The sequence below is a fragment of the Mercenaria mercenaria genome, unplaced genomic scaffold (genome assembly GCF_021730395.1).
Source record: "Mercenaria mercenaria strain notata unplaced genomic scaffold, MADL_Memer_1 contig_1702, whole genome shotgun sequence".
In the NCBI taxonomy this organism is placed as follows: Eukaryota; Metazoa; Mollusca; class Bivalvia; order Venerida; family Veneridae; genus Mercenaria; species Mercenaria mercenaria.
In genome coordinates this window covers 5644-31729 of record NW_026459702.1, presented here as the reverse complement: position 1 = coordinate 31729, position 26086 = coordinate 5644, and the positions used below count along the sequence as shown (strand labels likewise).

The window sequence follows — 26086 nt, the reverse complement described above, 5'->3', positions numbered from 1 at the left end:
ATGACTTCTTCATGCAACCACTCCAAGCAAGGCTTAAACCCATGGAGGTGAGGGGATAGAGATTTAAAGCTGGCAACTTCAACCTCCCAACAAAAGAGGCCCGTAATACCATCCAATGTACAGACGGACAGAATAATGTGAATCCAAGAAACAATTGTATTAAAACAGATTTATAAGTACATATTTAGATGGTACATTTCTTTGTTTAACAATAACAATGAAGTTTATACCATGCCAAAGTAAAGTCATGCAGCTGTTTTCTGAGAGAACAATTTCTGTTATCTTTTTTCTATTTGCCCCTTTAAAGCAGCTATCGATTCTTCCAAATTTCTCGCCTCATTTGCATATCTCTGTGACTGTATAAACCGTTGAAAATGCTCATTGGCTCGTTCCTGGATTATAAATTAATAATCATGTTACATCTGTTGATATGTACAACCTGATAAAGTATATGCAAGTATAATATTGATGTCTGAATTAGTAACTTCTGTCTGGAATTGCAATCACCTTGCAGGATAAGACATTCAAGCTGGATGTAGCATACATCACAATGTAGACTTTAATACTGATCTGATACCTTTCAAATGAAGTGTACAACTACCTTTATATTTGCAACACCCTTTGCACTATCAATTTATACAACCCCTCCACACACAAGGAAACTGGTATTAAATTTTCTGTAAAATGTGATTAATGCTAAGCTGCAAGTTCTGGAGTATACTGCTATGAGCAACACAATTGTACTATACAAGAGGGTCATTGACCCTAAAGCGCTCACCTGTGTACAAGGCTTCAAGTGTGTTTGTATAAGTACCGAGTTAGGTTTCTTCTATGTTAGCCTATATTATATACATGTCATACACATTTTTGAACCTAGGGCAATAATTTGAATAACTACAGTAGAAATTACAAATCTGATATGCCAAATATCAAGGCTCTAGCTAATATTGATTCAGAGAAGATTTTCAAAGTTTCTTAATATATGAAAGCCTATAGTAATTACATGTCAGACACAGGGCCGTGGCCATTTTTTTACCTTAGGATAATAATTTGGACAAGTATAGTAGAGAGTCAAACCCTTATAATATGCCAAATATCAAAGCTCTAGAGAAAAGGAGTTTTAAAGTCTGACAGCTAAAAACCTATTTTTAACCAAAAAGACCCAAGGTTATGTTCAATGAACTGGAACCATTTGAACAAATTTGAAAGAGGGCTACCCGGAGATCATTAAATTTGTGTAAAGTTTCATTAAAATCCATTTAGTGGTTTTGGAGGAGATATTGTTTAAAGAAATTGTTGATGTGATGAAAAGTGACCACGCCCTCTGGCCCCGCTTTCACTAACGTTCTCAAAGTGAGAAAATTCTCAGCTCAAGATTTTCTCAGAATTGTCTGAGAATTGTCTCAGGTGAGAAATTTCTCAAGTTGGCTTTCCTTAAACTTTTTCTCAAGTCTTGAGATTTTTCTCAGCTGAGCCGTAATTTTTTAAGACATATGCTGCCAAACATCCAGGGAGCGGCGTGAACTTTCCAACGAACACGAGTGCATAGCTGGGGGCAGTGGATTTATTCATTTATTGAGATGAAATGAAGCGTTGAGAAATGTTCATAAACAACATGTACAGTTTCGGGATATATCCAAATTGTATGTTTGTAAAAAGGTATGACAGTGTATTTTCAATATTAAAATTAATCAGCTTCAAACCTGTCACTTTAGAACCAGTCAAACACACAGTCGAGGGTACTACGTCATAGTGCATGTGTTTTCTTTACCAAATATGGGATTAGGTAAATACAGCCTATGTTGTTACTCTAAGTGTGACAATTTTATGCTTTCGGGCATATGTTTATGGGAATCAGATATGCAGCCGTAAGTATATATTGTTTTGTGATTCACATATTAATTACTGCAATTAGTGTACCGGGTATTCATAGGACTATTTTAATAGTATATTAAAATATTTAATTAATGACGACAGCGCCTTGTATTTAGTTCGTCCATACCTTCTAATTTATTTCTTTCATCGAGGTTCATTGGTCAAGCTTCATGTATAATACGGTCAATTTCATTGGTCATCATTACGTATTTAAGAGGCCCGCCGGGGTTTTCACGCCAATTAGTAGTTTCTTTGTCAGAAGTGTCACAAGCAGAAAAGTTTTAAAAAAATCCACCCACCCGCCCAATAATAGTTGTCAATAACAGCTTTATTTGTTTTACCAAAAATGTGCTTTGCTTATGTATTGTTTCATATGAAATATGCTTTGCTTATATTTGTTTCAGTTATTTGCATTTTGAATTTTGTTATGTACATTTCTATAGTCATGCTGAATTCAAGTATTTATTTCAAATTTATCCGTGCAAGCCTAATTTCCTTAAGCTTTCTTTAAAGTTAAATCAGGTGTTATTTTTAAAATTGTAATGACTATAGAAGTGTTCCTGTTCCGCATGTCATTTGTTATTTCCATTCATTTTGTTACTTTGTCTTGTCATTACCTTTTTGTGATGTAATAACATTTTTTTTCCCTACTTTGTTTGCATAACATGTGTGAATATACAATTTATTTATATGTATATAGATAGTTTATAGTGAATCTCGCGCATGTGAAATTATTGGAATGTATGTTAATCATTGATTCATGAGATATTACATTACCACCGTGTTGTATGACTTTGCTAATTAATGATTATCAAATGTTATATTGTGAAGTGGACCTTCAATAAAACGTTCTCGGATACAATAGTGAGGTTGGACTGTCTATGACAGCTAATTAGTGATTACCGCGTGTGATAATGTGAAGTGATCCATATATATATATATATATATAGTTAAACATTCTAACTCCGAAGATACATGTGTGATAAGGACTGTATATAATGACATTTATGATAATGTGTAGTGATCAGTAGTTAAACATTCGCAGATGCATTTGTGATTAGAACTGTATATAATGACATTTGGCGGGTGTTAATGGAATTTGGACAGTTTAGTTAAACACTTGAACTTTACCTTACAAATGGATTTCATTTCCATAAGTTGAACTTGTGATTATTACTAAGTAAGCAGTTGTAGCTTATTTATAATCTGTCTTTGTTTATTGAATCATTTGATCAAATATATTTTGAATTGTGACACATCTTAAGATCATTAAATTCATTAATATCTTTGGTATTGTTGTTTCTGAGTAGTAGTTTTAAGCCAGGAGTTAATTTCAATGATTGCAGGGACATAAATAGCTATGCATTCTCTACTGTAGGCATTTCAAACTTTGAACAACACAAATTGTTCACAATACTCGCATTCTATTTTGTAGAAGATATCAAGCTTCATTTTCAGAAGCATATTTTGTCATTTCTGTCATGATTTTAAATTAATTCTGTGTCTAACGCATTTCACCATGTACTCTGTGAGTTGAAAGTGCTGCAAACCACATACATTTTTTTGAAAATGCAAAATGAAAGTGAAAGTAGGTAGAGCTGTCAAAATGGAAAAAAAATGCTTGAAACTTAAAATGTATCTTTATCATCATCATCTGTGTCAAGTTTTGGGTTAACTATAATGGTGACAATATCTGAGGTATCTTCCAAGCAGTATACACGATGAAGGTTTCCTAGATATACTTGACTTGCTGTACCCCTAGACTTGCTTCACGTCTTAGACTTGCTTCGCTTCTTAGACGTGCTTCACTTCCTGGACTTGCTTCACGTCTTAGATTTGCTTCGCTTCTTAGACTTGCTTCGCTTCTTAAACTTGCTCCTCTAATTTAAATTGCTCCTCTCACTAGACTTGCTGCACAACCTGGACTTGCTGCACTTGGAAGACTTACTCCTCCGAATTAGACTTGCTCCTTTTACTGGACTTGCTGCGCAACCTGGACTTGCTGCACTTGGAAGACTTACTCCTCCGAATTGGACTTGCTCCTTTTACTGGACTTGCTGCGCAACCTGGACTTGCTGCACTTGGAAGACTTACTCCTCCGAATTAGACTTGCTCCTTTTACTTGACTTGCTGCGCAACCTGGACTTGCTGCACTTGGAAGACTTACTCCTCCGAATTAGACTTGCTCCTTTTACTGGACTTGCTGCGCAACCTGGACTTGCTGCACTTGGAAGACTTACTCCTCCGAATTGGACTTGCTCCTTTTACTGGACTTGCTGCGCAACCTGGACTTGCTGCACTTGGAAGACTTACTCCTCCGAATTAGACTTGCTCCTTTTACTTGACTTGCTGCGCAACCTGGACTTGCTGCACTTGGAAGACTTACTCTTCCGAATTGGACTTGCTCCTTTTACTGGACTTGCTGCGCAACCTGGACTTGCTGCACTTGGAAGACTTACTCTTCCGAATTGGACTTGCTCCTTTTACTTGACTTGCTGCGCAACCTGGACTTGCTGCACTTGGAAGACTTACTCTTCCGAATTGGACTTGCTCCTTTTACTTGACTTGCTGCGCAACCTGGACTTGCTGCACTTGGAAGACTTACTCTTCCGAATTGGACTTGCTCCTCTTACTGGACTTGCTGCACTTGGAAGACTTACTCTTCCGAATTGGACTTGCTCCTTTTACTGGACTTGCTGCGCAACCTGGACTTGCTGCACTTGGAAGACTTACTCTTCCGAATTGGACTTGCTCCTTTTACTTGACTTGCTGCGCAACCTGGACTTGCTGCACTTGGAAGACTTACTCTTCCGAATTGGAATTGCTCCTTTTACTGGACTTGCTGCGCAACCTGGACTTGCTGCACTTGGAAGACTTACTCTTCCGAATTGGACTTGCTCCTTTTACTGGACTTGCTCCTCTTACTGGACTTGCTGCACTTGGAAGACTTACTCTTCCGAATTGGACTTGCTCCTTTTACTGGACTTGCTGCGCAACCTGGACTTGCTGCACTTGGAAGACTTACTCTTCCGAATTGGACTTGCTCCTTTTACTGGACTTGCTGCACAACCTGGACTTGCTGCACTTGGAAGACTTACTCTTCCGAATTGGACTTGCTCCTTTTACTGGACTTGCTCCTCTTACTGGACTTGCTGCACTTGGAAGACTTACTCTTCCGAATTGGACTTGCTCCTTTTACTGGACTTGCTCCTCTTACTGGACTTGCTGCACTTGGAAGACTTACTCTTCCGAATTGGACTTGCTCCTTTTACTTGACTTGCTGCGCAACCTGGACTTGCTGCACTTGGAAGACTTACTCTTCCGAATTGGACTTGCTCCTTTTACTGGACTTGCTCCTCTTACTGGACTTGCTGCACTTGGAAGACTTACTCTTCCGAATTGGACTTGCTCCTTTTACTTGACTTGCTGCGCAACCTGGACTTGCTGCACTTGGAAGACTTACTCTTCCGAATTGGACTTGCTCCTTTTACTGGACTTGCTCCTCTTACTGGACTTGCTGCACTTGGAAGACTTACTCTTCCGAATTGGACTTGCTCCTTTTACTGGACTTGCTGCGCAACCTGGACTTGCTGCACTTGGAAGACTTACTCTTCCGAATTGGACTTGCTCCTTTTACTGGACTTGCTCCTCTTACTGGACTTGCTGCACTTGGAAGACTTACTCTTCCGAATTGGACTTGCTCCTTTTACTGGACTTGCTCCTCTTACTGGACTTGCTGCACTTGGAAGACTTACTCTTCCGAATTGGACTTGCTCCTTTTACTTGACTTGCTGCGCAACCTGGACTTGCTGCACTTGGAAGACTTACTCTTCCGAATTGGACTTGCTCCTTTTACTGGACTTGCTGCGCAACCTGGACTTGCTGCACTTGGAAGACTTACTCTTCCGAATTGGACTTGCTCCTCTTACTGGACTTGCTGCGCAACCTGGACTTGCAGCACTTGGAAGACTTACTCTTCCGAATTGGACTTGCTGCGCAACCTGGACTTGCTGTGCTTTGGAGACGTACTCCTCTAACTGAAACTCTTAAGTTTCGTTAGTGACAATACTGGAGGTTTCTTTCTAAACCTTATTTTTTTCTCTCTTTTTTTAATTTCTAATCCATTTCAAGTATAAATACAAAACGCGCAACCGGATAGAGAGACGCCATTGTGACGTCACGCGAACAAAAATAGCATACACAAAATGGCGGCAAATTGTGTTTGTTTTATACAAATAAATTGATATTTTTGACAATCTGCATGTGTGGTAACAATCCCCATAACTCTGATTTGTATTTTTGACTAAATTATGCCCCTTTCATACTTAATTTTTTTGACAAACTTCATTTTCTGGACATAACTTTGGCACTATATATATATTATATTGAGACATAAATTCATTTTGTTGTCAAATCGCCGAATAGTGGAGCGCGTTGTCTTGTGGACAGCTCTTGTTTTCTGAATTTGTCAATTATTAATTGATCATCGGTCTTTTTCATACCAATTAATCAACTATTAAAGATTTTTGGAACTAATATCCATCGCTATCAGAACAAATCTAAGATGCAAACAAATCTTCACACATTCACTTCTTAGAGATAAATGTATCTACATGATCCAGCCTGACCTGAAATCGGTTGTTAGTTTATGAAAGGTATGGCAAACAAAGTTTTTGAAATCCATCAACAAGGTTCATTTGTAAAGATTTGTTTGTATTAGTTTTGTACTGACAGGTATATTTTAACATCTATGTCATTTGCATTGGGCATCTTAGTAAATTGACTGGCATTTTTTAGCTCACCTGAGCAATGCTTATGGTGAGCTATTATGATCACGCTGTGTCCGGCGTGCATCCGTTTGTCCGTCCATCCCTCGTCAACAATTGTGTTTAAAAGACATCTCCTCCAAAACCAATGAATGGATTTTGATGAAACTTGGCTTGGATATTCCTTGGATGGTCCTATACCAAAGTTGTTCAAACAGTTCCGCTTGGTTCCACATAGCTATAGTCATAGCTAACATTAGAAATATCTTCAAACGACCTCTCCTCCTAAACTGACGGTCTGATTTTAAAATAATTTCACACAAATGGTCCTTATGTCACCCTCTACCAAGTTTGTTCACATTATACCGATTCGTTCAAAAACATGTCTGCCAGGGGACGTGGTCATTTTTCCCATTTATGTATATAGTGGAAATTAAAAAAATCTTGTGTGAAACTGCGAGCCCAATTTTAAAATAATTTTACTTAAATGGTCCTTGTGTGACTCTCTACCAAGGTAGTTAAAATAATTTTGATTGGTCAAAAAACATGGCCGCCAGAGGGCGTGGTCACTTTTCCATATATATATATATATATATATATATATAGAGAGAGAGAGAGAGTGGAAACTTTAAAAAGCTTCATGTGTTAAACTGCTGGCCCGATTTTAGAATAATTTCACACAAATGGTCCTTGAGTGACCCTCTACCAAGAATGATCAAATTATACTGATTTTTCAAAACACATGGCCGCCAGAGGGCATGGTAACTTTTCCCAGTATGTATATGGTGGAAACTTTAAAAATCTTCTTGTGTGAAGAACACCTTGATGACCTGGACCTTAGGTATAATGGGCCCAGCCCCTGCACATACTTTGTTTGCATGCTGAACAATGTTAATGTGAAGTTAAAGTAAGATATAAGCAATAGTAACAAAGAATGTTTTTTGTATGAACGGGGCTTAAGTCTGTCAAAATACAATCAGATTTATGGGGATTGTAACCACACATGCAGATGATGATTATAAAGAAATATTTTTAATTTCAAGTCATTATCTTTTAAATTACCAAAGATATGTCTATAACGAAGCTTTCGAAAAAATTTAACATGAAAATAATTCCAAGTATAACAACTTGGTGACCTTGACCTTGGGTATAATGGGCCCAGCTCCTGCACATACTTTGTTTGTATGCTGGACAATGTTTATGTGAACTTACAGTAAGATACAAGCAATAGTAACAAAAATATAACAAAAAAACAAAGGTTGCCGAAAAACTTTAACCTTAAAAATAACCTAAGTATAACACCTTGGTGACCTTGACATAGCCCCTGCACATACTTTGTTTGTATGCTGGACAATGTTTATGTGGAGATATATTAAGATATAAGCAATAGTAACAAAGATATGACAGAAAAACAAAGGTTGCCGAAAAACATAACGGTCACCTTAAAAATAATCTAACTATAACACCTTGATGACCTGGACCTTAGGTATAATGGGCCCAGCCCCTGCACATACTTTGTTTGCATGCTGAACAATGTTAATGTGAAGTTAAAGTAAGATATAAGCAATAGTAACAAAGAACAAGGAGCTGCGTTCAATAAACGCTTGATGCCACCGGTGGCATCCTTGTCGATACAAAGCAACCTAAGTCCAAAATGAGGTCAAGGTCAAGGTCAAACTGAGGTCAGGTGATGTTTGAAGATGAGGAATGGTCACAGATTACATCTGTATTAGTATCAAGACATTCTAGTAAGGGGTATTGATGCTAGACGAAATGGTCCCATTTGGTTAACCAAGAGATGGCCCATATAAAGCAACCTAAGTCCAAAATGAGGTCAAGGTCAAGGTCAAACTGAGGTCAGGTGATGTCTGAAGATGAGGAATGGTCACAGGTTACACCTGCATTAGTATCAAGACATTCTAGTAAGGGGTACTGATGGTAGACGATTCCCATTTGGTTAACCTCGTATGGACAGACGGACGAACGGACAGGACAATCACTAAAAACTTTAATCAAGAAAGCTCACGCCGACGCCGGGGCAAGTAGAATAGCACCCCTATTCTCCGAATAGTGGAGATTAAAATAATATTCAGGGCTCTAAAATCCACTTGTCCACTTGTAAATATGAGTAGAAATTGGCTCCAGGTAGAACTTGCTGCAGTACTTGCCCTGCAGGCCAAGAGTGGATTTTGATGAAAAATGTAATAAATCCAATGTCAAATATCTACATGATAGAAAATGAAGTTGATCCATCCTGTTCTGATAAAGTACCACATTATGATAAAATTTGCTAGACGCTGGATAATCCATGACGAGATTCCAATATGTAAGATTTAACACTTTAAAATAGACAATGTGGATAAAAATAATTTTTCCTTACTGAATTGCAGGACATGTAAAAATTGCAGCTGGTTGTGCTAAAAATTCTAGGCAGCTAGTCATGCAGGACAACTTGCTTTCAAAAAATTTGTCGAGCCCTGATTTTTTTCTGTCAGAAATTTCTGATACAAAGCCACTGAGTGCACAATAATAACTTTGTTCTTTTTCTTACTATGAGTATGTTATAGATCGTTGTTGATGATTTACCGGGACTGCTTTCATCACTGATTCATCACAGAACTGATTAACTGGCACACCACTACTACTTTCAATCTTCATTTTTATACCTAAAACTGGTCAAAAAATATTCAGACCTGACATCATGCATACCTGAAGTAATTGGTGAACACTTCTCAACAATGACAAGGGTTTGGCTAGGTCCAGTACATCTCCACTTGGTTCATACTTAAATCTGAAATAAGCATAACAGTCTGTAAGTTGCTAACATTCTACAACAAAAAATTCACTAAATAAAACAATGGGAATCAATGGTAATTTAACACATCAGTTTTTCAGTGTGTCTCACTTAAAGGCGTACGCTAGAATTCCCTGTATAAGAGATGGGCGAAAATTTTCCCAATAACAGAATTTCTTTAAACTTTGGATATTGAAGGACAATCATCTAAGAAACAAAAAAATGCAATAAAAATCATAGGTCACCGGATTCGAAAAAGAGTTATCTGCCCTTGAAAACGTCATTTTGGGGGGAAATGCCGTTTTCAAGGGCAGATAACTCTTTTTCGATATCGGTGACCTATGATTTTTATTGCATTTTTTTGTTTCTTAGATGATTGTCCTTCAATATCCAAAGTTTGAAGAAATTCTGTTATTGGGAAAATTTTCGCACCAAATTCTAGCAAACGTCCTTAAATAAATACAACAATTTATTACATGATAACAATACACAGGCCCTAATATGGTCATTCAACCCCATGTTCTATTAAACAAGCATGCTTATTATTTGACAGGTCTGTATAAATGAACAGGCATTATAAGATCACCAGGATTTTCTCGTATTGCATCATTCTAAACACCGCTACAATCCCCACGGAGTCAACCTATTTTTCAGAAAGTAATATTACTTTACTGCCATGTATTTAATTCAAATCATTTTAAAGTGATCACATAATAAACTTTTCAGTGAACATTGTGTCCTCAATGGCCCCGTTATGAGACCCTCAATCTCTGTCAATGGTTCGGGAGATTAGGTGCGCACAAGATTGCACATGCAGACTCTATGTATATAGTATAGTAACAAAAACCAAAGTCCAGTAACTCTGAAAATATTTTTTTCTGGGAGAACCTAACATGCACCATGCACAATTACTGTTGTTACTGATCACTTGTGTGAAGTTTCATTAAATTGTGTCACGGGAATGAGGAGTGTTGGTACGCACAAGATTGTGTTTACAGACAGACGGACAGACTACCTGAAACCAGTAAACCCCCCTTACAACTTTGTTGTTCGGGGGATACAACAATATATACAATGTAAGTACTTAGGGCCATAACTGATGTCCCTGAAGCGGTTTCATTGCAGGGCCATACTTCTATATTACATATTTAACATCATTGCAATGTTTTGTTGAAATCCTATATCTGAGATATCACCCCGGACAGACAGAAATTGGAACAAGAAGGTCATGATGACCCTGGATCGCTCACCTGAGTAATATGAGCTACATGTTTCAAATGTCAAACTGATGCTAGAATATTAAGAAAGTAGGTCACATTTATGGTCACTGAAAATCAGTTTCAAGATTGGCGTGCAAAACTATACATGCCATCCAAATTTCAAGGCTGTATCTTAAAAAAACAAGAAAGTAGGTCAGTAGGTCACATTCCTGGTAACTGAAAGTCAATTTTAAGATAGGTGTGCTGAACTGTACATGTCATCCAAATTTCAAGGCTGTATCTTAAAAAAACAAGAAAGTAGGTCAAGATCACAGTCAAGTGATCCCTAATCGCTTGGGGTCATCAGGTAATTATAATTAAACAGTCTAGGAAATATGATCTGATAATTTTTGAAGTATTTTTTTCTATATAACTCATATAACAAGTGACCCTCAGGGCGGGGCCACTTTTCAGCCCAGGAGCATAATTTAAACAATCTTGTTAGAGATCCACTAGGCAATGCTACATACCAAATATCAAAGGCCTAGACCTTGAACTTTCAGACAAGAAGATCTTTAATTTTTTTCCCTATATAAGTCTATGTCACCCCAGGGACACAATTTGAACAATTTTGGTAGAGAAACACTAGGAAAGGCAACATACCAAATATCAAAAGCCTAGGCCTTGCAGTGTCAGGCAAGAAGATTTTTAAAGTTTTTTCCTATATAAATCTATGTAAAACTTGAGACCCCCTGGGGCAGGGCCTCTTTCCACCCAAGGGGCATAATTTGAATAATTTTGGTAGAGGACCACAAGGTAATGTTACATACAAAATATCAAAGGCCTAGGTCTTGTGGTTTTAAACAAGAAGATTTTTAAAGTTTTTCTTATATAAGTCTATGTAAAACATGTTACTCCCCAGGGCAGGGCCTCTTTTCACCCCAGGGGCACAATTTGAACAATCTTGATAGAGGACCATAAGATGATGTCACATGCCAAATATCAAGTCTTTATGCCTTGAGGTTATGGACAAGAAGATTTTTAAAGTTTTTCCTTTCGGTTGCCATGGCAACCAGAGTTCTGCATGGAATTCAATTCTTTGAAAAATTTTGAAAGGGGGCCACCCAAGGATCATTCCTGTGCAGTTTGGTGCAATTCTGCCCAGTGGTTTTCTAGGAGAAGATGTCTTTTAGAAAATATTGACGGACGGACAACACACGACGGATGACGACATTGAGCGGTCAAAAAAGCTAATAAAACACAACACGTAGAACCTTTTATCCATTTACAAAAGGCCATAAATCTCGTCTTACTCAACTTAAACTTGCAGGGTGGCATTTCCGTTCAGCAGCTTACATTTCTACCATGTTTTATTTTAATACTCCATACCATGTCAAAGATATGGCTTCAGACAGACGGATGGAAAGACAGACAATGCATAACTATATATCTATGCCTTTTGCAATGGATATCAATACATTCATAAGGGTATAAAATTTCCATTCTTTTGTACCCCACAGAAAACAAAAGCTTTTCAAAACTGAACCACATTCACACACAAAAATGAACATTTCTTCACTGTTTTATATCCAATTACTGCAGTACAATGTTGCTTTCTGTATGTGTAGCTTGAATGCATAATGCTGTTTCTCTTTAATTTGAAAGAGAGAATAAACATTTCAGGCAGTGAAAAACCAGATTACACCTTATCAGGCTCAAGCCTGCAAAATTTAAGGGCCCCGTTCTTTCACTTGGTTTTTCACTAACCAAGTTGGGAATCATAGTATTTCCCTGTGACTCATAGCTTTGTAAGTTACGAATGCCAACAACTCCATTTTTAAATTTTTAAATATATTACTGGAAATGTGAAGTTTATTCTTACTTCCTCAGTGTCAAAGAAACAGGAGGCATATATGTAGAGATGGTACCTAAAAATTCAAAATGCAACTGATGTTACTTTCTGTTGAAAACTTAATACTGGAGTACCTCAAATATATAATGGTTTAACAGTCATACTTCATTTTTCATGATGAAGGCAATATTTAATCTGAAAAATTTGGTCCTACTTGGAAAAGCCAGTGACAGATAACTCTTCTAGGACTATTTAGTTATCTGAACAAAGTATGCATAGATTGTGTTTTCCAAAAATATAGTTTACTTCAAGATCTATGAATAATCAATCAAACAAAAAAGTTGAGCATTATCTTTCAGTTTCAAACAAACTAATTCAAAGACAATTTTTTTTATTTATTACTACCGATAATTTACAGGTATGGTATGATCATAGGAAAGAAAACATTATTCGTGAGAAAATAGACTATATATTTTACGACATTCTTTAAGTTACATTTTCTTTAGACGTTCTTAAGTATATAATAAATAAAATGGTTGTGTTAGTTAAAAAGAAATGACAATCACCTTTCTCTAGCTAATCCACCAAAACAACGAAGCTGATGTCACTGTCAAAAGTTCCCGTTTTTTACTGCACGGTGCTATGTTAAAATATTGCTAGTGTGAGATAAGCGATATGCACTTTGGTTTTGCACTTGATTTGTTGTTGTTGTTGAATACGTAGCTTTAGGTACCATCTCTAACATACAGTGTTTCATTTTTGTATGTCGTCCCAGTATGTGTTGAATGTTAGCTTGTAAAAATCCTGAAAAAAGTATTATTTACCTTGTGACTGTTCAGCTCTAATGTCTGTGTTGGTAGGTTTAAACAAAACAGGTGTACCAGGACTCTTACTTTCAGCTTTGGAGAATGCACCTGCAAGTAAAATCAAAACATCTCTTCTATACTGTAGTGAAAAAAATGTTTAAATGTTTAAAACTAATCATATGAAAGATTTGAAACCACAAGTATCAGGATATCAAAACACAATATAAAAGATTTTCCTTTTTCTTTTATCTGAGTTTAATGCAGTTTTTCAACAGTAATTCCTGGAACTTCACTAGTATATTTATACTTCCAACCGTTTACCAATGAATCAGTTTTAAAGCTATAATACAATGTGTAGTCTGATTGTTATCATTATATGGTAGCCGATTTGTGTGTTGATTTCAACTTCTGAAAGACATGTTTATTGAACAAGTATGTCATTTAAATATGAAAGACACAGGTCCCTGAAAAATTCCTGTACAACGTTTCTTGTGCCAAAGCTCAAACTACTGATAACTCCAGCTAATTTTGCCTATCTTGTCAAGTTTGAGCAAACAAAGTTTGACTAATCAATTTTTCAGGCCTAAGTAAGGCTAGCTTTTTTTTATTTATATCTTTTTTTTTAACATATAAGCAATGAAAGTATTAAAACTGAATCCTTGATATTTAAGGCGCTTGACTGGTTTTGCTGATCTACTACACTGAGAACATAATTAGTAATATAAGGTAACATGTATGATTTCTTACTAGATGATGTGTCATATTCAACAGAACTGTGTTCGTCAGTTACAGTCTGTGTTGGCCCAGTAGTAGTTGTGACAGACAGCCGAGATGCTGAAATGATAACAAGACGAATTAATCAACAAAACTTACTGTTTCAACCATGCTAAGATGTAGAGATAGTACCTAAGTTTTTCAAATCATAGGTTTGAAGTTAAAAAGCTTTGAAATGAAGACAAAATTTATGTCCATATATTTCTCAAAAACAGAAATATAGACAATATTTTAACCAGAAGTGTGGAGTTATGAGCATTTAATATTTTCATGTTAACGAAAATTTTGTGATCAAGGAAATGTAACTCTTCTTGAACATGGAGAGCATAAACATCAAAGGGACATAATATAGTCAATATTTTCTAATTGGGTGCATTTGATGTAACATTCAACTTTGATCTGGATTGCTAAATAATGATCCATGATACTGTGTGCTAAAAATTTAGAACATCTGGAACAGTCTATTAACAGCAAAACTATGCTTTAGCAGAATCTAAATAGTTAAGCTCTAACTGGGACTCGAACCCAGGACCTCTCACACCTAAGGCAGACACTCTACCACTTCCCTATAACAGCAGTAGCTAATAGCTATGCAGTTTAATTGCTGGATTACATTGTGTGAACTGGAACAATAATCGGTGAACTCCGGATTATCGGCGTATTCGCTTTGTTACCTAACAGCAATTTTTGTGTAAAGAAAAAATATAATCTAATGCTGCCAACGTCATAATCCGTCAAATCTGCCCAAATTTCTCTGACGTGTTGTTCAGGGTATGAACTTACTAACTGGTAGTACCAGTGAAATATTACTTACACTGAATCTTTTATATTTGCCCTTTTTGCAGCTGTCGAACGGCAAACACGGTGAGTTTTGTCCAAATATAAGTAATTAGTTAACCAGTTTTGAGAGGATTTCAATTGATGGGAAATTACAGTTACAAACTAAATACCTTTCTGCAACACATGGAGTCATTAGCATTCACTGTCAATCAGTATTATGACTAAGATCGACTGTCATTCATTCATTTCAAAGTTTCATAGACAGAGTCCGTTGTTTACATTTTTATCGTAACCGGTGCACTTGTAAACATCACTTTAGTTTGAAAATCAAAGTATGCAAAGAGCTATGGTACGGTCTCTATAAGATGATAGATAACCTTTGCTAAGTGAATAAATTGAGGCTCAGCATAGATTAATAACAAAACAACTTATAAGACAGTCTAAAGACACTCACCAATGACCTTGAATATATGTCTTTACAGATGTTTATACAAGGAAAGGATTTTATATAATATGAAAATTGTTCAAAATTTGATAGAGATGACCATGTCAAGAAAGCCAGAGAAATGAGCTGTTTGTGTGACCTAACAAATCAAAAAGATCTTTTGCCACTCGAGGGTTTGGCGCAAAACTATGGTAACTCAAATTTAAGAAATTTAACAGGAAAGGGAAAAAACTATCCAATTTTAACATTAAAATAAGATATCTGATCAATTTAAATAAAACAGTACATTAATTTTACAAAAAATGTATTGTTTTATTTCAACATCTTGTAGATAAAGTGTGTTTTGAAAAAGTTCAGATACAATAGTGTTGCTCAAAATATAGAACAAATTTTACTTACATGTTAGTGCAAAACTATGGTATCTTGAAATACAATACTTTTGCGCAATTTTTCTTTAGAAAAGACATTTTAGTAACAAGTATTGTAACTGTATGTTGCAAATAAAATGATAAATATTAGTGTACTAGGGCACAAATCAGTACATCATAGAAGCATTTATACTTATATGGTTTGTAAATCAAATCTTTACTTAAATATTATACGGTCGGTGAAGTTTCGAGTATTGAAAAAACTTATAGGCCAGATATTCAACTGTTATACTAGTACCATTCTTCCTGTAAACATACATATTTTCATTTTTTGCAGGATTTATTCAATATTTGACACACAACTTGTATCAGATCCACATTTTGAGACACTTGTCAGTTATACTAAAGGGCATAATTATAGCTATAACCCAGGAAACACTGTTAACTGAATACTTTGTTGAATTTGGTAGATTGAAATACTTATGTTCAACATAAATATTTCAGACAGCTAAAAATATCCATGATGATATATCTATCAATCTGATTTCACAAAATAGTCATGGGTTAATGTAGTTCATGAAGGGAGCTTAATAATATTAATGCTTGCATCGGAAGGCATTGGTGCAGTCTTAAATACAAACCATTTTTGATTTACAGGACTTGGTAAAAACAGACAGGACTGCAGAATGAAATTGAAGACCTTTAATTATCTCCTAACATCAAGTCTTACAGTTTGACAGTTTCATTAATTTTAACCAACTAAAACACTAAAATTTAAAATACTTAACAACACTAAAAAGCAATAATAAATTCATAACTGAGCGAAATTCATTATTGCTGTATATAAACTGTTACAAGTATTTTAATACCTATGATCATTAAGGTTAACAAACAAGCAAACAAAATGTACATAACATGTCTGAAAGTCATTATGTTAAGATTTCACTTTAACATAGGCAAATACAATCATGTTAATTCAAAAAATCGCATATCTGAAAAATATTATTTTGAACTGAAATACCAGTAAAGAAAAAAAAACACATTTTTTGGACTCTCAAAATTCAGTAATGGAATGATGTACACATAATAGAAAGAGCATTGAAACTCGAGGGTAAACGATTTGTACGAGGGGGCATAGCCCCCCCGAGTATAAATCGTTTACCCAAGAGTTTTAATGTTCTTTCTGTTTTGTATCATAGCCATCCATATATGGTAGTTCAGTAGGCGTTCCACATTGCCATATACAGCAGTTCAGTGAGTACTTAAAATCCTTGCTTTACAAATGTGTAAAACTCATGTAAAATAAACCAATGCGAGCGCAGAAAATCAATAAAATGCATGTCGCTGTCTACTGTTAAGAGACACGCCCATATATGCTGGCATACTTTCCTATCCAACAGTGCGGTAACAAGCGTGCAGGTATTTAATACCTGCACACTTTAGTTACCACACCCTGCGCTCAGTGTATACGATTTACCTGCACCAAATTTGTTAAGAAACAAGAGCTGTCTCCATAGGATGACACATGCCCCAAATGGCACTTTGAATGAATAGTTATGGCCGATGTCAGAGTTTAGGACCTTTGACCTACTGATCTGGGTCTTGCGCACGACACGTCGTCTTACTGTGTCACACATTCATGCATAGTTATTTTAAAATCCATGCATGAATGACAAAGATATGGACCGGATATACCCATCAATGCACTATCATGAAAAATGACCTTTAACGTCTAAGTGTGACCTTGACCTTTGAGCTACAGACCTGGGTCTTGCGTGTGACAGGTCGTCTTACTGTGGTACACATTCATGTCAAGTTATTTGAAAATCCATCCATCGATGACAAAGATATGGGCCGGACACGCCCATCAATGCACTATCCTTTAACGTCTAAGTGTGACCTTGACCTTTGAGCTACAGACCTGGGTCTTGCGCGCGACAAGTTGTCTTACTGTAGTACACATTTATGCCTAGTTATTTGAAAATCCATCCATCGATGACAAAGATATGGACCGGACACGCTCATCAATGCACTATCCTTTAATGTCTAAGTGTGACCTTGACCTTTGAGCTAAGGGCCTGGGTCTTGCGCGCGACACGTCGTCTTACTGTGGTACACATTCATGCCAAGTTATTTGAAAATCCATCCATCGATGACAAAGATATGGACCGGACACGCCCATCAATGCACTATCCTTTAATGTCTAAGTGTGACCTTGACCTTTGAGCTACGGACCTGGGTCTTGTGCGCGACACGTCGTCTTACTGTGATACACATTCAAGCCAAGTTATTTGAAAATCCATCCATCAATGACAAAGATATGGACCGGACACGAAAACTGCGGACAGACCGACAGACAGTTCAAAAACTATATGCCTCCCTTCGGGGGCATAAAAACACCGAGCTATGATACAACTGAAGATTATTCATGTAAACACATAACTACTGAAGTCACATTTTATAACTACTGAAGTTAACTTGTAAGGCTTTTACTATGGGAGCAGGTGCAGACATTTCTATTAGAAAAATGAAAATAATAGAGCATTTTACACAATTTAGAAACCAAATTTAGTACGCTTTAATGCTAGAAAAAAAAAAACTTCGCACATCTCTCTGTAGTGAAAATTTAAACAAAATACTGTAATATCTGCATAAAACATGAATCCATAGACAAACAGTTTACTTTTCTTGCATGTCATGTGGCAGCAACACGTAAAAGGCATGATGATCACTTAGAATTATACATCTGTTTTGCAAAGGTAAAGAAGATCCCTGATTTTTTTTCAAGTCAGATTGATTGATTTTTGTCTAAGTTTCAACAGAGACAATGTATTGAGATTTTCTGACTCCTGAGACCTACACAGTCTCTGCATTAAATCAAGTTCATGAATTTTTTCATCATAATTGTACTGCAGGGGAACTACATTTGGTCTATCAGCAGTCGGCTTCACTGTTTTAACTTGGCTGATGTAAACCCTGTTTCAATTTGTGTCAAGATCAAAGTTCTTTAGTTTTGAGCATATCTGCTTAAAATCAAAGAAGTCATTCAGATCCATTTCTTTGACAAAATACGGCCCTGAAGATCTAGCAGACCTGATAATAGCCGCCCACTGAGAAGAAGTGTATGCAGGTATAAACCTACTGGCAACCTCTATAGAAGCATGAACTGAGTCATTCTCAATGACGCTATTCAAGGTATGTGTGCTCTATTGATTTAATTTCAAATTTTTGCATGCAAAACCAAAGCATCGACAGACAAGGAGCTGCGTTCAATAAACGCTGATGTGAAACCAAAATTTGTAGTCCTGTTTGGCGCCATATAACCTATACTGTGTTGGTACGCTGTAAAACCCAAATAAATAAGTTGATGCCCCCGGTGGCATCCTTGTCGATACAAAGCAGCGTAAGTCCAAAATGAGGTTAAGGTCAAGGTCAAACTGAGGTCAGGTGATGTTTGAAGATGAGGAATGGTCACAGGTTACATCTGTATTAGTATCAATTCATTCTTGTAAGAGGTATTGATGCTAGACGAAACGGTCCCATTTGGTTAACCAAGAGATGGCCCATATAAAGCAACCTAAGTCCAAAATGAGGTCAAAGTCAAGGTCAAACTGAAGTAAGGTGATGTCTGAAGATGAGGAATGGTCACAGGTTACATCTGCATTAGTATCAAGTCATTCTAGTAAGGGGTATTGATGCTAGACGAAACGGTCCCATTTGGTTAACCTCAGTACGGACGGACGAAAGAACGGACGTACTCAGGGTATGATACTTAAGTGACTTTTCAATGTTAAATTTTAGCCACATAAACCCAAAAATTAGTCACATAAACCCACTTCTGGACACTTTTTAAAGTGACTGTCATATAAACAAAGAGTCCAAACCCTAACTTGCTAGACACTCAAGTACCAATTTGTTAGCCAGGACAGACGGACAGGACAATCACTATATGCCTCCCGCATCAGTAGATGCTGGGGGCACAAACAAGTCGGTTCTTGTTTTGGGAAAAACAGTTATCACTGTAGAAATTAGAAAATAAATTTTCTTTTTCTGGTATCAGACATTTTTTTGATGAAATGGTACAGACAAGATGCTATCTCAGAAGCCCCCCGAGATGCCACAGTTTCGTTCCATAAGAAACAGTAACCTTCTGATGTGCCAAGGTCATACAATGTCCAATTAAATGTATTGAGCCTACGCCTATAGTAAAGAGCAGATTCAAACCCTTTTGGAGTTAACAGTACTTGCTGCAAGTCAAAACATGCACATACTAATTCAGGGTCTATATTCAGTTTGGCTTTTTCTTTGTCTTTAGTTTTGTTATCTCTTGCAGCAGCACAACACATTACAACACATTACAACTTCTTGCATCACCTACAACACCATTACAACTTCTTGCATCACCTACAACACCACCACAGCTTCTTGCATCACCTACAACACCATTTCTTGCATCACCTACAACACCATTACAACTTCTTGCATCACCTACAACACATCCACAGATTCTTGCATCACCTACAACACCATTACAACTTCTTGCATCACCTACAACACTACCACAACTTCTTGCATCACCTACAACACTACCACAACTTCTTGCATCACCTACAACACCATTACAACTTCTTGCATCACCTACAACACTACCACAGCTTCTTGCATCACCTACAACACCATTACAACTTCTTACATCACCAACAACACCACCACAACTTCTTGCATCACCTACAACACTACCACAACTTCTTGCATCACCTACAACACCATTACAACTTCTTGCATCACCAACAACACCACCACAACTTCTTGCATCACCTACAACACTACCACAACTTCTTGCATCACCTACAACACCATCACAACTTCTTGCATCACCTACTACACCACTACAACTTCTTGCATCACCTACAACACTACCACAGCTTCTCGCATCACCTACAACACCACCCCCACTACTCACATCACCTACAACACCACCACAACTTCTCGCATCACCTACAACACCACCCCCACTACTCACATCACCTACAACACTACCCCCACTACTCACATCACCTACAACACCACCACAACTTCTTGCATCACCTACAACACTACCCCCACTACTCACATCACCTACAACACTACCCCCACTACTCACATCACCTACAACACCACCACAACTGCTTGCATCACCTACAACACCATCCCCACTACTCACATCACCTACAACACTACCCCCACTACTCACACCACCTACAACACCACCCCCACTACTCACATCACCTACAACACCACCCCCACTACTCACATCACCTACAACACCACCCCCACTACTCACATCACCTACAACACTACCCCCACTACTCACATCACCTACAACACCACCCCCACTACTCACATCACCTACAACACTACCACAACTTCTTGCATCACCTACAACACCACCACAACTTCTCACATCACCTACAACACCACCACAACTTCTCGCATCACCTACAACACCACCCCCACTACTCACATCACCTACAACACCACCCCCACTACTCACATCACTTACAACACCACCACCCTACTCATATCACCTACAACATCACCACAATTTCTTGCATCACCTACAACACCACCCCCACTACTCACATCACCTACAACACCACCACAACTTCTAACATCACCTACAACACCACCCCCACTACTCACATCACCTACAACACCACCACAACTTCTAACATCACCTACAACACCACCACAACTTATTGCATCACCTACAACACCACCCCCACTACTCACATCACCTACAACACCACCACAACTTCTAACATCACCTACAACACCACCACAACTTCTTGCATCACCTACAACACCACCCTCACTACTCACATCACCTACAACACCACCACAACTTATCACATCGCCTACAACACCACCCCCACTACTCCCATCACTTACAACACCACCCCTACTACTCACATCACCTACAACACCACCCCCATTGCTTGCATCACCTACAGGCTAAAACACCACCCCCACTTCTCACATCACCTACAACACCACCCCCACTTCTCACATCACCTACAACACCACCCCCACTTCTCACATCACCTACAACATGAACATTACCAGTAGTAACATTAGGAATCATTTAAAATTTGGTGGCTAATAAACTTCCAGGTGAAAGTCACAGGAGAGTAGTTGTTAAAATTCACGTGAGAAATAAAATACTAAGTCTTGTTTACTTTGCAAATATAAAGAATACATTTTTGATTTCTGTCTTTGATGGAACATGTTTCAAAACACTTCTGTCTTTATTTAAATGACCAGAACTGTTTTATCTTGTGGAAAAAATAGTATTGCACAATGACTAATCCCTCGATTAGATTCAAAATATTGTGCAATACTATTTTTTTCACAAGATAAAAGTCAAATTACAATAGTGTTGCACAACATTATTATTTAAAACATTGCTAAATTATTGTGCAAAACTATTGTTAGTCAAGTTACAATAGACAAGTGTTGCACAATACATTTTTAGAACATGTTATATAATTCTTGTGCAAAGCTATTGTAAGTCAAGTTACAATAGTGTTGCACAATAAAATTGCATCATGTGAGATACAATATTTTTGATAAAATTTCATAAGATTTTTTTCTTCTGGAATATAATCCTAGAATTTTTACAGGACACGTATTTCATATTGTTGCATCAAAATTTACCAAAAAGTGAATTTCGGAAAAAAGTGGAGTTACAATAGTTTTGCGCCAAACCCTCGCACTGCTCTATGTAAATATCTATGTTTTGATAGAGATCCTTTTATGTTTCGTTTAACCTCAGACCAACTTATTACAAGGTCATACAGTGACTGTTGGAGAAGACAATTTTTTAAATAAATCAAAAGTACCCTTACAGAAAAGCATGACTGTAATGAATATTAAACTAATATATATAGGTAATCTGTGATGAATAGCGATGTTCATTTGAGGAAGTCATCAGATATTCATTGCATCTGACGAATATGTGGTTAACACATTATGGATGCATTCGCTGGATATTCACTAAAAGTCTTCTGTTTGTTACATATTAATCGCAGACACTTAGTATTTGTGATGTGTTCATTAAACATTAACTGCTAACAGTATCTGAGTCATACTGATCATTGCATATTAATTGCAGATACTTTAACAATTCTCCATGTTCTATTCATAATACCCACAGATACTTACAAATTTTCAGTGCTCATAGCATATTCGTTGCAGACACTTTGAAAATTTCTGAGGCTTTGTTACGAGAGTTGTACATACTTAGAAAATTTAATAGATCATTGCATATTCGCTGGAGACACTTAGATTGTTTCAAGAGTTAAAACTTATGTAGAAAATATCAAGCTACAAATTTCTTAAGCTGTTCACCACATATTCGTCAGAAGCTCACCAGAGAAGAAGACTTCGGTGGTGTTCACTGCAATTCATTACATATTCGTCAGAACTATTCATTGCAGAGCTCATTTGCATGCGAAAAATTAACATGGAACGAATGTGTGATTAATAGAGCCTGTGATGAATATACAATGAACTTGCTACTAACATGCAACAAACTTTCCCTGTAGCGAATATGCTGTGAAGGATCCGTTTGCTGCATATTCGTCAGACATATTCGTTGCAGACCTAATTTGCATGCGAAAAGTTAACATGCTGTAAACATTTAACGAATGCAAAAGTTTGCATTCACTGAATGTTAACTTCATATTTGCTGCACATTCATCACACATATTCATCGCAGGGCATTTTTTCTGTAAGGGATGAATTTCTGTCATTTCACGAAAATTCCACATGCTGATGTTACATGTATGTTGTTTCTAGATGTAATAAAATGATTCAATGCAGATGGAGTTCAACAGGTTAGATATGTATAACGATACATTTCTCGAGGAGGGGTGGGGGGAATGGCCATAATCACAACCCTTATAAACAGCCTGGTTACTTCACGGTTAGACTACTGTAATGCCTTGTTAAGTGGTATACCAAACAGCACACTTAACAAGTTGCAACATGTCCAGAACACTGCAGCTCGCGTAATCACTAAGACGCCCCGTCGCAATCATATAACACCGGTTCTGAAGGAGCTTCACTGGTTGCCAGTGAAATACAGGGTGCAGTACAAGGTTCTGACCCACACCTTTAAGGCGTTACACAATCAGTCCCCTGCCTATATTAGGGATATGCTAGAAGTGTATAAACCGGTCAGGACCCTAAGATCGCAAGACACGCTGTCACTGGTTATGCCAAAATCTAATACCATGATGTATGGCAATCGCAGCTTTTCGTGCACTGCTCCAAAGCTTTGGAACTCTCTTCCTGTCAAGATCAGGGAAGCTGACACGCTAGCTGCTTTCAAAAGCCTGCTCAAAACCCACTTCTTTGTACAATATTTTGTTAACTGACCGATACATTTATTTTTTTTTATCTTGTTTTTTTTTTAAATTATACTTGTTTTCATTCATGATTTTTGTTAATGTGGAATGCATTATCTTTGTATACGTATTTGTTTGTATTTTTGAAATTTATTCTGTAAAGCACTTTTGAACGTGTACAAGTGCATGAAAAGAGTGCTATATAAATGTGGTATAATAATAATAATAATAATATGATATATTATGTGGCGGACACTTTTATTTCGGAAATGCTTAGCTACGAAATGATTTCTTTTCTGTGTGTTTTTATTGATTGAAGATTTGTTGTTTATATATGAGAAATAAAACTTCAATTTGTTTAGATTTTAAACAAGATAGACGTGTAAGTTAGTAGTCACAATTGAACAGAAAACGCATGCCATAGCCACAGCGCCACCACTACTGTATAGCGCCACCACTTATAAAAAATACTGGCATATTTCTTTTAAGGGAGATTTCATTACTGCTGATCTTTGCCTGTGTAAGTATCATACATATTTAGACCATTTGCATGCGCGATAATGTTCTTATACATAATAGTACGTGTTTCTGCATCAAATCACAGCTCGAATACAGACACATATCAAAATGTGCAATTGTGCGAATCAGGAGAAAAGCTCTTGACATCACAATTTTTAAAATATTTTAAATAATGAAATTACAGTCATCCTGTAGTAAAAGTGTTCATACACAGCACTACATCCTCCGATTTTTTAAATAAGTTTTATCAATAAAAATATAAGACAGAATGTTAACATTTATAGTTTGAAAGTGGTGATAGCTGCACCACGGAAATGTCGATAGCTCTTTTCCTTATCACCACTTTTGGTGGTGGTGCTAGGGTTTAGTAGCCGTGAAAATGGTATTCAGTCGAAATATACATAGAACATAAGTCAATTTTAATTCTTAAACTAATATTTTCTAGCATGCAGTTATGTTGTGTTCAGTTCAGTAATTGTTGTACGGAGTGAAAAAGAAGATGTACCTGCTCTTCATTTAAAAAAAATCCTTTCACAAGCAGGCCTTTTTCTCATCATTTTGGGAATGCCACCAACACCAGTATAGATATACTTTGACCTTCAAAAATGACCTTTGGGCGAGTTCATTAACCAAGGTGGATCTGGTATTCGGATCATCTCGGCTGATGATTTACGTAAGAAATAGGCATATAATCAGTCAGGGGTGTAACTGTTTCAAGTTATCGCAGTTTATAACCCATTTGAGTTATTGCTTATATTTTCATAACTTGTTTCAGTTATCATACAGTGATTTTTTTTGCGCCGATTTGACTCCGAAATTCGGCGTCTTCCCAACTGACAAAAATGGTCAAAATTCCCAAAAAATGCTTAAAAATTCCCCAAAACGAGATGATTTTTCCCAATTAGATTGATTTCTTGTGAAAGTTTAACTAAAACGATGCAAATAATCATAAAAATTCCGACTCTAATTATGGTTTATTCGCAGAATTTTGTTGCCAACTCGAAGCGCGTTGTTTACATAAAACGGGTCACGGCATAGTACGGCATTTAGTATGACTTTCATCACGGTCATCACGCTAAACAATTAGAGATGAAGAACAATGAATTAGAGAACACCTTGAAAACATATGTAAAAAGAGTTGAGATGCTAGAAACTGCACAGCAGTATAAAACAGGAAATTCCCCATCTAGGTCTGATAAGGGTCATCAACCTATTGATAAGAATAATTTAGTTCTGAGAATGCACAACAAAATTTCTGACTTTGTAATGATGCAGATTGATAAACAATTAGGTAAACTTGATTACATCCTGAATTGCGATGCAGTAACATCAGATCTACAGTCTACCCATAAAGAAAAAACCTATTCAGAGACTCAGAATGAGGAAGGTAGTACTGGTGCCTCAAATGTGAATGTTAACACTTGTAGTGAACATAATGAGCCAGTCCCTGTGACTCAACAAAATTTTGCGTATTCTGTGAATAAAGAAACTTTAAAAACAAGTAGCCAGTCGAGAAGT

At 36.9% G+C, this 26086-nt stretch overlaps 1 protein-coding gene and 1 long non-coding RNA gene across 2 annotated transcripts; both read right to left on the bottom strand.

Moving 5' to 3' along the window:
* Positions 1 to 236: 236 nt before the first annotated feature.
* On the bottom strand, positions 237 to 15274 carry LOC128551791 (uncharacterized). The gene is made up of 5 exons (XR_008368887.1): positions 15017 to 15274; positions 14040 to 14126; positions 13311 to 13400; positions 9351 to 9432; positions 237 to 392 (listed from the first exon to the last, which is right to left on the bottom strand). It is a non-coding gene; the product is annotated as an uncharacterized LOC128551791 (long non-coding RNA).
* A 4873-nt stretch (positions 15275 to 20147) lies between these two features.
* Positions 20148 to 23290, bottom strand: LOC128551794 (loricrin-like). The gene is made up of 7 exons (XM_053532707.1): positions 23224 to 23290; positions 21651 to 21743; positions 21497 to 21616; positions 21218 to 21286; positions 20838 to 21077; positions 20662 to 20807; positions 20148 to 20177 (listed from the first exon to the last, which is right to left on the bottom strand). The coding sequence occupies exons 1-7, from the start codon at positions 23288 to 23290 to the stop codon at positions 20148 to 20150; spliced, it is 765 nt and encodes a 254-aa protein (XP_053388682.1).
* Between the last annotated feature and the right edge of the window lie 2796 nt (positions 23291 to 26086).

Coding starts and splice junctions, on each gene's coding strand:
- LOC128551794 (XM_053532707.1), bottom strand. CDS start 23,290: ATGTCTGACGAATATGCAGCAAACGGATCCTTCACAGCATATTCGCTA. Junction 21,744..23,223: donor ACAGGGAAAGTTTGTTGCAT/GTTAGTAGCAAG, acceptor TTCATGTTGTAG/GTGATGTGAGAAGTGGGGGT. Junction 20,178..20,661: donor TGAGTAGTGGGGGTGGTGTT/GTAGGTGATGCG, acceptor ATGGTGTTGTAG/GTGATGCAAGAATCTGTGGA.